The 14,848-nt window shown below is 45.1% G+C and overlaps 1 protein-coding gene across 3 annotated transcripts in view; it reads right to left on the bottom strand.

Moving 5' to 3' along the window:
* The window catches only part of Znf592 (zinc finger protein 592), a 47,946-nt gene that overhangs the window by 15,316 nt on the left and 17,782 nt on the right, over positions 1–14,848 (bottom strand). For all 3 annotated transcript variants that reach the window (XM_075953099.1, XM_075953101.1, XM_075953100.1), the window contains exons 2-3: positions 14,035–14,140; positions 1,678–3,925 (exon numbers count right to left, since the gene is read on the bottom strand). In XM_075953099.1, coding sequence (XP_075809214.1) covers positions 1,678–3,906 — 2,229 coding nt within the window. In that variant the 5' untranslated portion in view covers positions 3,907–3,925; positions 14,035–14,140. The remainder of the gene's footprint in view (positions 1–1,677; positions 3,926–14,034; positions 14,141–14,848) is intronic.

Below are 14,848 nucleotides of genomic sequence, written 5' to 3'. Positions count from 1 at the left end.
GTATCTTGGCTGTTCTTCTGCTAACCTGACACAAGTAAATGCCTCCATCAGATGCCCATAGGCAAGTCTATAGGGTATTTTCTTAATGACTAACATGGAAGGGCCCACCCCAGGTAGACCAGGCTGGCCTCGAGCTCCAGAGATCCACCTGCCTGCCTCTCCAGTGCTGAGTCCATGTGTGTGTGCCACCACGCCTGACCTTTTATGTTTTATTTTTACATGTATGAGCTTCTGCCTGCATGTGCATATATGTATAATGTGCATGCCTGGTGCCTTTGGAGGTTAGGAGTGTGTCAAATCCCCTGAAATTGAAGTTATGAGTGTTTGTGAGCCAACATGTAGGTGCCAGGTATCAAATCTGGGTCCTCTTCAAGAGCAACAAATGCTCTTAGACACTGAGCCAGCTCTCTAGTCAGTGACTATAGTCTTTATCATGCAATAGAAAACAAACTAATATACCTTAAGGGAAGCATAGTAAAGAGGCTTATCATGAAAGTAACCCTAAAGATGGAAAAGATGTCTCAATGGGTAAGAGCACTTGCTGCACAAGCACGAGGACCTGAGTTAGACAGTACCCAGGTAAAAATGCTGTGTGACTGTGCGTGTGTGTAACCCCAGTTTTAGAGGTAGAAATGGGCAGATCCTGGAAGCTCTCTGTGCATCCAACCTAAGCAAAATAGTGAGCTTCCAATTCAGAAAGACCCTGTCTCAAGGAAATAAGAAGAAACTTTATGTTCTTTGTAATCTGCATGAATGTGCAAGCATGCAGACACACACACATTCACAGACACACACAGACACACACACACACAGAGCCCAATTTGGAGGTATTTCTGTTTTTTAAAGATAAAAGTTATTACCTGGCCCTCCTGCCTCCAACTCCAACATGTTGGGATTATATCTATGTACAACCATAACTCAAAGCTGTCTCCCTGATAGAATCTGCCAGCAATAAAGGGCACTAAAGGCACAGCACCAAGTACCTTACAAAATAAACCACGTATCTCACCAATTACAACTAGCAATCAGAACCAGCAGAAAAGCTCAACTCCTCTTCTAGAGATGAAATATGGAGACATGCAAAGCCTCTGCATGGGGCTGAGTGCCTGCCCACTTTCCCTTTCACCTCAGCCTTGCCTGTGGCCCTGTCTCCAAACAGGTTCTGCTCAACAGCTATGACTTAGAGACGCAGTTCTTAGAAAACATACTGAGGGACAAGGCAGCAAAATTCACTTATCCCTATCCCTAGGTTCTTTGGCCAAAACCATGCTGCCATCTGCTAGAGGCCAGAAAGAGACCACCCAAGCCAAGCCCTCACAGGCCTGAATTTGGACCAAACAACTGCCAATCTGTGTGGGAGCAGAACATGGGACATGTCCATAAAGACAGAGTCTTGCTATAACCCAGACTGGCCTCAAACTCATGATCCTCCTGCCTTAGCCTTTTAAGTACTGGAATTATAAGCATATAACACCACCCCTAGCTAAACTTGCTAGATCTTCAGGCATTCCACAGGTATGGGTAGGATATCTTTCCAAATAAAAACCAAGCACTATATATTCTGGTGATACACTACCATTAAGTCAGATGTCCTCTAAGATTCTGCTACCACTCAAACATTAACAGGACTTTCTCTAGTCCCCATTCTGGAACCTAGCATAGTGATAGTCTACTTACCAGCCCCTCAGTTTCCTCTGTTGTCCTCTGGAAATGTGCAGCCAGGACCATATAGTCTCGCATCTGCTTGTGACATTCAGGACATTTGGTTCCATACCGGATGAGCCTCACTGGGTCTGGGTAAAGTGGCAAGGCTGGAATTGCAGAGTTGGCATTGCCTGAAGTGGGGCTGGGTTTGGGGGAGGAAGAAGCGGCTGGGGTTGCTGGTGCTGTGGAGTTCACAGGAGCTGTCACAAACATCTGGTCCGCAGAGATGGGCTTCACAAGCAGCTGCGAGCACTGCATGACAAGTCCCTTGCTCTTGTGGTCACGGGCATGCCGAAGCAGACTGCACTTGTTGAAGAAGAGCAGCGTCTTAGAGCAAAGTGTACACAGCACCTCAATGTGGACGCTCCGCCGGCTGTAGTGCTGGCTCAGGCTCTTCTCTAAGGCAAACGCGTCTCCACACTCCAGGCAGCAGTACCCACTGGCTGGCACGTGGATTCTGCTGTCTGCAGGTGGGCTGAGATTTGGCGCATAGAGGGGCACAGGGTTAGAGCTATGGAGGACCTTGTTGAAGACCTCCACAATTAGAGGGGCGGCCTTCTTCACCTGGTGGACCAGGGGCACTGTCATTTGCGTGACCTGAGGCTGGCTCCGTCTCTGTGCTGAGGACTTGGCAGTCACAGACGCAGCAACACTGTGAGGGACCAGGTTCAAGTTGGCCAGGTGCACAGCTTTGGGCAGCAGACTGGCAGAGGCCAGGGCTGATGCCGGAAGAGCTGTGCTCTGCTGCTTCTTGCTTGCCTGGGAATTCAAGGCAGCACCTTTCGGGGCCCGGGGCCCAGAGCCACGGCAGGGAGATGTCGAGTCACTGGCCTTTGTCACGCTCTCATCCCCTTTTCTGTCACTCTGGGGGCTCCCTGAATTTATGCCCGCCTCAGGAAAGTGCTCTTCCACAGGCAGGGATGTGCCCTCATCCCCTGGCACCTCACTGGGGGTCTCAGCAATGGTGCTCCCTACAGGTGACTCAACAGGGGACTTACTTGGATCATCAGGGTCTGGCAGGATCCTTGTAACAGTCCGTTTGATTTCCCCTGATGACGTCTTAATTGTTTTGATTCTGACTTTGGGAATTGCTGGTGGGGAGCTGGCAGCCACAGAAGGAGACCCTTTGCTGCTACTATCACTGCAGATGCTCCGAGGGCTGTCTGATGGCTTGATACTTTTTCTAGTGGCCTCCAGAGGGCTCCGGGGACTCTTTGGTGACTTGGGCATTTTCGGGCTGCCTTTAGAACCCTCTTTAGTGGGCCCTGAGAAATCCTTTGTGTGACCAGGCTGATCCTCCTTGGTGACATTGGCCACTCTTTTGGCCTGTAGGGCCACCAAGGCTGCAACACAAGAAGATAGCTTGGAATGGGCTGGCTTCAGACGCTGCCTAGGTGGAACAGAGGAGCAAGCACTAAATTCTGGAGCAAGTTTCTTAGGCTCTCCAATACTGTTGTTAGAGTGACTATTGAATTCTAATGCTTCCCCAAAGAACCGACTGGAATCCAGATCTTTGTGGGGCTCCACCACCTTCGGCCCACCCCGCTCCTGCTCCTGCTGGCTCTCCAAAGGCAAGGGTTCTGGTTTGGGTTCTTTCTTACAAAAGTGATCAAACATGTGTAGCTCCGGGACTGGGAACTTACCCAGAGCTTCCAACACTGGGCCCCCCACAGCTCCACACCCAGCAGGAGGTGGGAAATAACTATCAGAGTGCTTGGACTTTATCCCAAACCCACTATCTTTGACAGGATCCTCGGGTTCTGGGCTAGAGATTGGGCTAAACTGGTTAAAGGTGGGTAATGGCTCTGACTTGGAAGGCTCCAGCTTGCTTGTGAAACTCCTAGCACTGTCTCCATTTATGAAAGTAGAATCAAACTTTCCACAGTGGTGGGAGTCTGGAGGCAGATCTGAACCCCGAAATCCATTGTGAAGGAGACTTGGAGCAATGTGGTCTTTCTCTGCTTCAAATGACTCTTGGCGGCTGGTGTTCTTGACAATGACACTCACAGCCGGCACATCTGGGGCTGATCCTGAGTGAGACAAGGACACATTCTCATCCATACACATGCCTGAAGACTTCAGGGGACTTTCATTCTCCTCACTGGGTGTCTGGATGGCCTCCTTGGCATCAAGACTTGTGGGATCTGGGATGTCAAAGGCAGCCAGAAGGTCATCAAAATCTGGGGTTTTCATATCCCCCATGGCTGGATGCTGACAAGAGCTACAGGAGAAACAAAGCACATAATCAATGACCAGCAGGGCCATACTGAACTGTCCTATATCATCTGTACTGAATAGTCATCGCCCAACGCATACATGCAGCTGGCCCGCCCCTGTAGAACCCCACCTTCTACAATAGGAAGTCACATACCTGAATGTCACCCTAAGAGGTATCTGACCTGCTGAAAGATAGGGGAGGCTAAAAAGAGAAGGCTAGAGTGATAAGCTTGCCTGGAAGGTCTTAACCTTCAATATTTGGACATTTCTGGCTGGTCCCATGACATAACCAAAAGAGAGGGAAGATGTCCTCTTATCCAACTGGGCCACACCCCTGAGGCCTCCCCATCACCTCTGCCCTCACTACCTCTATCTCACTGGCATGTGTTCACCTCTGGGTGACTCGCATATTTAACACACACAAATATCAGGAGCTAATGCTGCAAAGAGTCCTCCCTAACACTGCCCAGAGTCTCTGAGAATCTTTGTAGCATGCATATATGCTCATATCCATATATATTCTTTTTCTTCTCCTGTCCTCTCCTTCCTCTCTCCAGGCTTTCTTTTCCTCCTCATTCTTCTGATTTTTGAGACAGGGTTGTTCTGGAACTCAATATGTAGAGCCAGCTTTTTTCTAACTCACAGAGACCCGCCTGCCTCTGCCTCTTAAATGCTGGAATCAAAGGTGTGCCCCACCATGCGCCCAAATGTTGCTGTTGCTTCTACTTCTAAAATCTCTTTTTTAACATTTTTAAAAATGTATATGTGTGTTTTGGTCACATGTTCATCTGTGTACCATGTGTGAGCCTAGTGCCTATGTAGGTAAGCAGGGGACATAGAATCCCATTATAGAAGGTTGTGAGCCACTAGAAGGTGCTAGGAATCAGTTGGGATCCTCTGCAAGAACAAGTGTTCTTAACTGCTGAGCCAACTCTCCAGCCTTCTTGTTTGTTTGTTTGTTTTGGGGTTGTTTTTTTGGGGGGGGGGCGGTTCGAGACATGGTTTCTCTGTAGCTTTGGAGCTTGTACTGGAACTCACTCTGCAGACCAGGCTGCCCTCGAATTCACAGACATCTGTCTGCCTCTGCCTCCTGAGTGCTGGAATTAAAGGCATGCGCAGCCACCAACACCCAGCTGGCTCCATCCAGCCTTCTTAATAAAGAAAAACAATGAAATAAAAATAGAAAATATCATGCAAGCAGAGCTATCAATGCCTAGGGGATGGATCCCACCATCTGGGTGCTAACATCCACAGAAGGACTTTGTAATTTTGTAATTCCAGCACCAAATAAAGTGTGAGAGGATTTGAACCACGTGGGTGAAGAATACTTATAATTCTAGCACTTCAGAGGTGGAAGCAGGAGGATCATAAATTCAAGGTTATCCTTTCTTATATAAAAGCCTCAAGGCCTAGACTAAACACTTAAGAAAGGGGAATGATTAGCCGGGCAGTTGTGGGTGGTGGTGGCATCTGCCTTCAACCCCAGCACATGGGAGGCAGAGGCAAGCGGATCTCTGTGAGTTTGAGGCCAGCCTGGTCTACAGAGCAAGTTCCAGGACAGGTTCCAAAGCTAAAGAGAAACCTGTCTTGAAAAACAAAATAAAACAAAAAAAAGGGGGGGGGGGACGGAACTAAGTATTTGACTATTGTGTAGTCAACAAAAACATGGTCAATAATCTATACAACAACAAAGAAGACTACTTGCTAACTTTAAAAAAGACTAATACAGAGCCAGGTAGTGGTGGCGCACGCCTTTAATCCCAGCACTAGGGAGGCAAAAGCAGGTGGATCTCTGTGAGTTCGAGGCCAGCTAGTTCCAGAACAGGCTCCAAAGCTACAGTGAAACCCTGTCTTGAGGGAAAAATAAAAAGACTAATACAAAAGTATTATCATATCATAATTATGTTATAACATTAAGTATCTATGATTGAAAAGAAAACTAATTGTTTAGGGTATGGAATTACTAACAAGTTATTTCTGAAAACATCTGTCACACTAAGAAATTGCTCTTAAGTTTAAAAGGAGAAAATAGAAAGGGTAATTAGAACCACAAGGGAGGCAGATAACATGATGAAAGTGTTTCTCTTTCCACCCTTGATAGTGACAAGTTTGTGGGTTTGGTTTCTCACATCACAAGCACCCACAGCCCAGACCCTCAACAAAGCACAGCTCCTGCCTAGGACTTCTCACATCCAGTTATGGTGGACAATGACAAAGTAAAATCAGTTATTTACACACAGGTCAGCAGACTGCCCCACTGGAATAAGATGAAGGTTTTAAACAACAGTTGTTTGTCTCCTGACTAGGTGCTGGAGTCCATAAACAACAGGCAGATACAGGCACACAACACAATGCCAAGAGAACTGATGTGCGGGGCAGCACAGCTGTGAGGAAATGCCTTCAGGACTCCTGCTCCAGAGGTTCCCCCTCCCTTTCTTCCCACCTTCCAATGCCTAGGGGAAAGGAAGTGGAAGAGAGGTGGAACAGATGGGAAGAGTGTGTGAGGTGAGAAGAGGAGCAGTGGTTGACAGGGAATGATTTACTGTCAACTCAGTGTCCTCCACCAGAAAATGACAGGGGCTTGATGAAGAGTTATTAAATCTGAATATGTCCTGCTCTCCACTCAGAAAAATCTCAGGAGTTTGCTGAGAACGGTCAAAAAGTCAGAGCTAGTGACAAGAGTGGTGTCACCTACAGTCTCACCTCTTGGGAAGACTGAGGCAGGAGGATTGAGAAAAGAAGGCTAGATAGGGGTTATATATCAAGACTTTATCTCAAAAATAAGAAAACAAACACAGGTGCGGTGGTGCACACCTGCAATCCCAGCACTCTACGAGGTGGAGGAGGTTGACCAGGAGTTATGTCTGAGGTCAGCCTAAAATCTATATTCTTGCTCTAAATTTTTTTTTCCTGAGCTCGGAGGTGGTGGCGCAAGTCTTTAATCTTAGCACTAGGAAGTAGAGGCAGGAGGATTTCTGTGAGTTCAAGGCCAGTCTGGTCTGCAAAGGGAATTCCTGCCCTGGCTTCCCTCAATGATAGACTTAAAAGCTATAAGGTTTCCCCCAAAAAAGTTGCTTTGGTCATGGAGCTTATCGCAGAAATAGAAACCCTAAGATACCTGGTTATCAGTTTATAATGTTTCCTTAGAAAAACAACATTATTTCATTGCAAGTTCAAGGCCTGCCCAGGCAACTTAAAAAAAAAAATTCAATCTCCAGTACAATAAAAGACATGGAAGGAAAAAGAGGGGGGAAAAAAGAAAAAGAAAGAGAGAGAGAGGAAGGAAGGACATATCAGCACAGAAGAGGTCCTGAGGAAAGAGAGGAGTTATGGAACAGATGGGAGGGACCAGCGAAAGGACTCAAGCATGCACATGCACAAATGACAGGAGAGTGAAAGCCAAGGATCATAACCATTTCATCCTCAGAAATGAACATTTGGGGGAAAGGAAAAAATGTAACTAAAGTAGAAGTTCGCTAATCAAAATAACAGAAAAGAAGGTACTTTGATTCTTACTAAAATGATACATACAGACAAATAAGAGGTGACTTAACAGAAAATACACTGAAGTTATTATACAGGTAAAACACATACAGGAGCTGAGTCCTTAGCAGAGGAAGACATGCCTAGCATGTATAAGGACTTGGGTTTGAGCCCAAGTAACACACAAAAGCCATATGTACATTAGATCTAGCTTGGCCTATGTTTACTTAGCATGCTCTGTTGGACAGTCAGGGAAGCATGCATGGATGTAGACTGACATAGGGAGCTGCTCGCGTGAGTCGGGACCACTGTACTCTATGACCACAAAACTGAGTTATCTTCAAATTATGTCATGATTTTTTTTTGGACCAGGCAGGCAGGGAGGGTGGGAGAAGAGGAAGCAAGGAAGAAGGAAGAAAAGAAATGCTTCTTACCATCTGTTGGTGAACTCTTGATTCTGTCCCCCATATAATGGCCAGTTTATATACTGACATGAATCTATGTTCAGTGATTCCTTATAATGGTTAAGAATTAGTCAAGCAGTGGTGGCTTTAATCCCAGTACTCAGGAGAGGCAGAATTTGAGGCCAACCTGGTCTACAGAGAGATTCTAGGATAGGCAAGGATACACAGAGAAACCCTGCGAAGAAGAAGAAAAAGAAGAGGAGGAGGAGGAGGAGGAGGAGGAGGAGGAGGAGGAGGAGGAGGAGGAGGAGGAGGAGGAGGAGGAGGAGGAGGAGAAGAAGAAGAAGAAGAAGAAGAAGAAGAAGAAGAAGAAGAAGAAGAAGAAGAAGAAGAAGAAGAAGAAGAAGAAGAAGAAGAGGAGGAGGAGACTGTTGAGGTAGGGGAAGGACAGAGAACTTCTGTACCTGGAAGACAAAAGAAAGGCTGAGTGACCAAGCACGCTCAAGAACACATCACTGCTCCCAAGACCTGGAGGAGCTTCAGTCTGGACTCTGGCAAGGACATTGGTCAGAGAGACATTGCTTCCATGGATGGTATTCAAAGTAAGTGAGCAAAATCACTACCTAGATCAAAGGTAACATGGGGAGGGGTGCATATTTCCAGACCCAGAACCAAGTCCCAGACTAGTAAAGGTGGAGCTGAAATAACAAATTATGAGCCATAAGAACTGTCTTTCTCCCCACTGTGCTGCCAGACTCTGATTAAAATGCAAAATTAAACTGGCCTTAAGGACTTCCGAGTCCTTGAACAGGCAAGGCTACAACAGCTGGGCAAATTTATGCACATCTAATAAACCCCTGCATAAGTACTGACTTACTGACTCTGAAGGTGGATAACAGACCCTACACATCACTACTCTCCTGAACATAAACTAGACTTGCTTATAGGTCAAGTGAACCAAAAAACCACATGTTCTAAGTGAGCGAGTGGCTAATGTTTCACTCCATGATACACCTAATGCTCAAACAATTGGGAAAAAAAAGCATAAGAAGTCTCAGACTTAGATAAGTAGATATATATAAAAAAAAATAGTTGTTCCATGGCAAGCATGGGCATCACACAGGACTTAAGAATAGAAAAGGAACGCCAAAATGAGCATGTCTGGTGGCTTCCGAGTGCCAATGTAGACTGCTGCGGGTCTGCCTGTAAAGCACAATCAACAGAGGCCAGCAGATGGCTGAGCAGGTAAAGCACCAACCACTTTACACTGTGTGAAGATGTGCCACTATGATTGGTTTAATAAAGAGCAGAATGGCCATTCACTAACCAGGAAGAGGTTAAGTGGAATTTCTCGGGGCAGAGAGGATTTGGAGAGGAAGAAAGGTTGAGTCGCCAGCCAAGATTTGGAAGAAGCAGAATGAGGGTACAGAGTAAAGGAAACTGAGCCACGCAAAAGAATATAGACTTAAACATGTGAGTTAATTGTTAATTTAAGTTCTAAGAACTAGTTAGGGACAAGCCTAAGCTATAAGCTGAGCTTCCATAATTAATAAGAAGTCTGTGCTGCTTTTTGTGAGCTGGTGGCCCAAAGAAAAATGGGCCTTTAGCGGAAGGTAAGAAGCAACTCCTACAGGTTGTTCTCTGCCTTCCACACATGTGCCATGGTATCTCTGCACATGCACACACAAAGAAAAAAAATGCAATACATGTAAAAATAAAAATAGTAGCAAATGACTGAAACAGAGGCTCAGGCTCCAGGTACAACAATTCCAACTCAATAGGGCTGGGTCGAAGCCTCCTGGTTGTTTCTAGAACACTATTCTAGTCCAACCTCTTGATTTTACACACGGAAAACTAGGGCTCAGCGAGGGGAGTTTATCCACAGGTTACAAACCTGGTGCTCATGGAGACAACGCTGAAGGCACACTGAGACGTGGGATTCCTACGGAAGGCACCCTAGTACCGTTGTTATAGTTGTTTCAGTAAAATGTTAGTTTTCCTGCCTTAACAAGTCTTCGGTAAGAGACTTTATTATTTATTATTAATCGGCACTCTATTGGATGTCTAACAGACTCCTCACACCTAGTAGACCTACTAGCAACTCTGACTTCCTCGCACATGCATCCGTCCTCAGTCAATGGCATTGCCATCCTTCTGGGTGCTGAGCCACTTTTCCCCCTTTTCATAGCTTCCATATAACCCACAAGGAAACACCATGTGCTATTGAAGATACATCCAAATTCAGCCATTTCTCATTACCAGCAACAGCATCACTTCTGGATTCCTACCTGGACTCTGCCCTGGCCTGTAATGTAACAGCTAGATGCTGCTTTGAAAATGTAAGTCAGGGGCTGGAGAGATGGCTCAGAGGTTAAGAGCACCGCCTGCTCCTCTAAAGGTCCTGAGTTCAATTTCCAATAACCACATGGTGGCTCACTACCATCTGTAATGAAATCTGGTGACTTCTTCTGGCCTGCAGGCATGCATGTAGGCAGAATACTGTATACACAATAAATAAATAAATCTTTAAAAGAAAAAAAAAACAAAATGTAAGTCAGGCAATCGCCTTCCTCTTATCCTACTCCAACACCATCTTGTCTCATCATGAATAAGCTCCAGTCTTTCCTGCAGCTTTTACAGCCTGCTGGATCTCACTGGTGTATCTTTCCCATAAGATTCTGTCATATCAAGTCTGTCATGGTACCCATAAATCTCCTTACCATTCCTCAAGCATTCTGGCAATGCTCCTGCCTCAGAACATGTACATTTCCTGCTCTCTCTGATCTGCAAGTCCTGCCACTTGGTGCACACCTATAATCCCATAACCTAGGAGGCTGAGTTGGAGGCTAGCCTTGGCTACACAGATAGACAAGATGAAAAGAAAATGAAGACAAGAAGAAAGGTTCTTGTTCTAGGTCCCTGTGGGCTCACTTCTTCATGTCCTACAAATCTTTCATCTATGTGGGTATTCTCCATCATCACCCTATCCCTAATCTCCAGCCCTTTATTCTGCCTTGTGTTTTCACAGCGCTCATGACCACTAACATACATTACCATCCATTCCCTTATTGGTTCACAAGCCCCACTGTGTTTACTGAAGGTGATCCACCACTAGAATCTCACAAGATCATCTCTTCAGAGCTGAGATTATTCAAGGATAGGCACAGATTCCCCAGTAAGTTTATTACCAGCCAAGTATTTGGTAAATATGCAGCACGTCTGTGTGTGGTTTCTAAGACTAAACACAGGTCCCTATGCGTACTGAACATACCCTTTACCACTTGCCCACACCTGGACCCTGGAACTTTCATAAAGAAAGGTTTTTGAGGTAATAGGCTTGTGAGTAGGATAGGGTCTAACTGAAAGGGTATCCCTTGTCTATGGTTCCTGGATCTCTACAGAAACTGATTAAATCTAAATATGCCATTGTGAAAAAACACCTAGTGGCCAAGGTCCCAAGAATAAGGACATCTGTCTGAGCATGAGATCAGTGAGAAGCTAGTGAAGATGAGAGGCTAGCTCTAAAAACTAGGAGCTAGGACCCAGAAGGAAGGCACAGGTTGATCCTTAATCATAAATTCATAAATCTATGAACACACTAAATCCCACTAAATTATGTATTGTAAAAGTGCTGTATGGTTTTCCCACAATAAAACTGCTGTGTTGCAAGAAAATGAAAAAGTTTGTATAGATGGCTCATGGTTAAGAGCACTGGCTACTCTTCTAGAGGACCCAAGTTTGACTCCCATTTGACCTAGGTTAACAACTGTCTGTAATTCTAGTTCCAGGAGATATAACATTTTTTTTCCAGCATCTGAGGACACCAGGCACACACATGGTATACAGATGTACATGTAGACAAAAATACCCATACACATAAAATAAAAATAATGAAAATTAAAAAGAAAACAGAATTTATACAGATTATAAAGCCGACGTGAGAAGTAGAAACTAGGACTAGGCAACAAAGTCAAAGAGCTGGGTGTGGATACTTTGCCTTGCCTTACTTGCAAACAGATCTCAGCACTTGAGAGAACAGAAGGCAGACACTTGAGAGAAAAGGAGACGGTAATCTCTGCTCACACATCATTTTAAAGAGTCCCTTCCACCGAACCTTGTAAAAGCATCGTGTCTTGGTAGCGAGGATCTCTCAAAAGTAAGCAAGAAACCAATCATCTCAGACTTGCTGGAAACCAAATCTCCATTCTTGAGAGGAGAAAGTGGCTATCCCACAGGACCACTGACCCATCTCGGGCATCACTGGTGGTTCTGGAGCTGTCCCTTATTCATCGCATCTCCCAAAGCAAGCGAGTCACAAAGATTCCCAAGCTGAAATGCTGCAGGAATATAAGGACATACTGCTAGTCTTGGGGATTTCTGTCGTTGCCACAAGAGTAGACACTAATGAAAGAAGGGGCTTTTCTCAGCCACTCCAACACATGCACAGAGGTTCCTCAGCTTACAATGGGATTATGCTGCAGAAAAATCATTTATTTTAAATTGAAAATGTAAATAAAAAATGTAAGCCTAGGGGTTGGTAGGACAATCTTGTGGGTGAAGACTGCCAAGCCTGACCTAAGATTGACCACACAGTGAAAAGAACCCACTCCCCAAAACTGTCTGTCTTCTTCTTCACACACACACACCATAAAGTGCATGCATACTAAATACTAAACAATAAATGTTTTGTTTTTAATATAACCCTGATATGGAAGTGCATGTCTATAACACCAACACTTGGAGGTGGAAGCAGTAAATGCTAGGAGTTTAAGGCCAATTTGGGCTACATGAGACACTATCTCAAAGACAAACAGAAGTAAGATACCTAGCCTACTTATCAGTTAGAATGTTTCCTTCACAATTCACACTGAAATTTAATGACCAAAGCAACAGCATTAAAGGGGTAGGACTTGATTTTTCTTTCTTTGGTGTTCAGAAGGTGACACGATGTCTCATTCAGCCAAAGGTGACCTTATTCCTGATCCTACTGCTTCTTCCTTCTAAGGGCTAGGGAATCCACACAGTCTGGGGTGAGACTAGCCCATAAGGATTCTGCTCTCATGAGTAGATAAATAAAGGCAGGAGTGGTTCTTAGTAAAAGTGGTGGAATTGTCTCACATACATGTCTACTAGTTCATCTTATACAGCACACCAATCTTCACTAGAGATATGGCCCTCTAACCTTGGACTGCCCAGCCTCTAGAACCTCTAGAACCATGAGCCAAATAAACCACTGCTTATATATACATTACTCAGTCTTACAGCAACAGCAACAGAAAGCAGACTAAGAGGCTTACTAAGCATCATAGGTTGGTCACACAATACACTGTACCATATGGGTGGTTCATCTATGTGATCTCATGGCTAGCTGACCAGAAACTGAGGCTCACTGCAACTGCCCAGCAACAGCCAGAGAATGATGGGAATCCAGATTAGAAGTGTGTCTCTACTGAATGCCTATCACTTCACACCACCGTTCAATCAAACCAGAAAACTGGAACTACGTGTACTCTTCCCTTTCCCATCTCTCCCCATTCCCTATTCCCTGTGCTATCAACCATGTAGCTTTCTTTCTTCTTCCCTCTCAGTATTCAGGAGGCTGAAGCAGGAGTCAAATTCAAGGCTAGCTTGAGCTACAGAACAAGACCCTGCCTCCAAATAAACACATACAAAACACACATACTGCAAGGCCTCAAAATATCTACATAATCATTCATAGCAGCCACATTACAGCACCCAAAGGTAGGGCAACCCAAGTATTTATCAATGAATGAAAAGATTAACAAAATATAAAATATGAAATGTTACTCAGCCTGAAAAGGATGGGGGTCAGGGATATAGCTCAGTGGTAGGATAAAGTCTTGTATTCTCTTCATATAACTGAAGAGAGGAAAGGAGGGAAGGAGTGGGGAGAAAAGGACATCTGGACATTCTACAATATGAACAAATCTTGGAGACATTAGAGATATAAGCCAAAATACACTAAGACAAACACTGAATGGTCCCATTTACATGACATCCCTAAAGCTGGCAAATTCACAGACAGAATTAGGTGATGAATGGTGTTGATGGCGAAATAATTGCAAATGTACTTAACGCCACTGTACATTTAAAACGCAGATTTGCTGCATTTTATCACCAAAGTGAAACCCAACAAACAACAAAAATTCTACTGTAGTCAGACTCAGCTCTTCAAGGCCAGCTCAGGTCAACCCAGACATCATACCTTAGTGAGGTTCTCAGAACAAGGGTGTGGTGAGCGCTGCTGGGGGAGTGGAGCTGCGGAGAAAGGAAAAACTACCTAGGCACATGGTCTAGAGTCCAATCACCACCTATGGAAAGAAGAAAAACAAAATGGTTTTAAATGGGTTAAAAATAAATGTTAAAGTAGGAAAAGAATTTAAGAAAACTAGACACAACCATCCCAGTATAGGTACGCCCCAGGACCTCTACATTCAGAGCCTGCCCCACAAAGGCAAAATTTCTGCCCTCTTCCTAGCCCAGCATGGTGGTTTAGAGCATAGACTTTGCCTAGATAAAATCCCACTGACAACTAACTAGTCGTGTAACCTTGAGAGAACATCTACACCTGTGTGTCTGTTTTCCATACTTAAAATGTAGCTATCACCTAGCACAAGCAGTATTTGTGATGCTGCATCCACCTGGGTGGCAGGCAGGTTGCCCCTCACACCTTCCAGATCACCAACAGGAAGTGCATGCAGAGAGGACAGAAGATAACAGGCAGGCAGCTTTGCCCACAGCTCCCCCTCCAGTGCTCAGGACAGCACCCACTGAGGCTGAGGGAGCTCACCAGACAATGAGTGGAACTGGAAGCTGGGGAAAGCAGAGGTAGGAAGAGGACTGAGACCTGGTGAGAGTGGAAGAAGAAACGGGCACAGCTGCCAGAGCATTTTGTCTTAATTTAGTAGTTTTGTTTTGTTTTATGGTTTTTTTGAGACAGGGTTTCTCTGTGTAGCCCTGGATATCCTGGAACTTGCTTTGTAGACCAGGCTGGCTTCGAACTGACAGAGATCCGCCTG

Source organism: Microtus pennsylvanicus, chromosome 18 (assembly GCF_037038515.1).
Source record: "Microtus pennsylvanicus isolate mMicPen1 chromosome 18, mMicPen1.hap1, whole genome shotgun sequence".
NCBI classification, from domain to species: domain Eukaryota; kingdom Metazoa; phylum Chordata; class Mammalia; order Rodentia; family Cricetidae; genus Microtus; species Microtus pennsylvanicus.
This window is presented reverse-complemented; position numbering and strand designations above follow the sequence as displayed.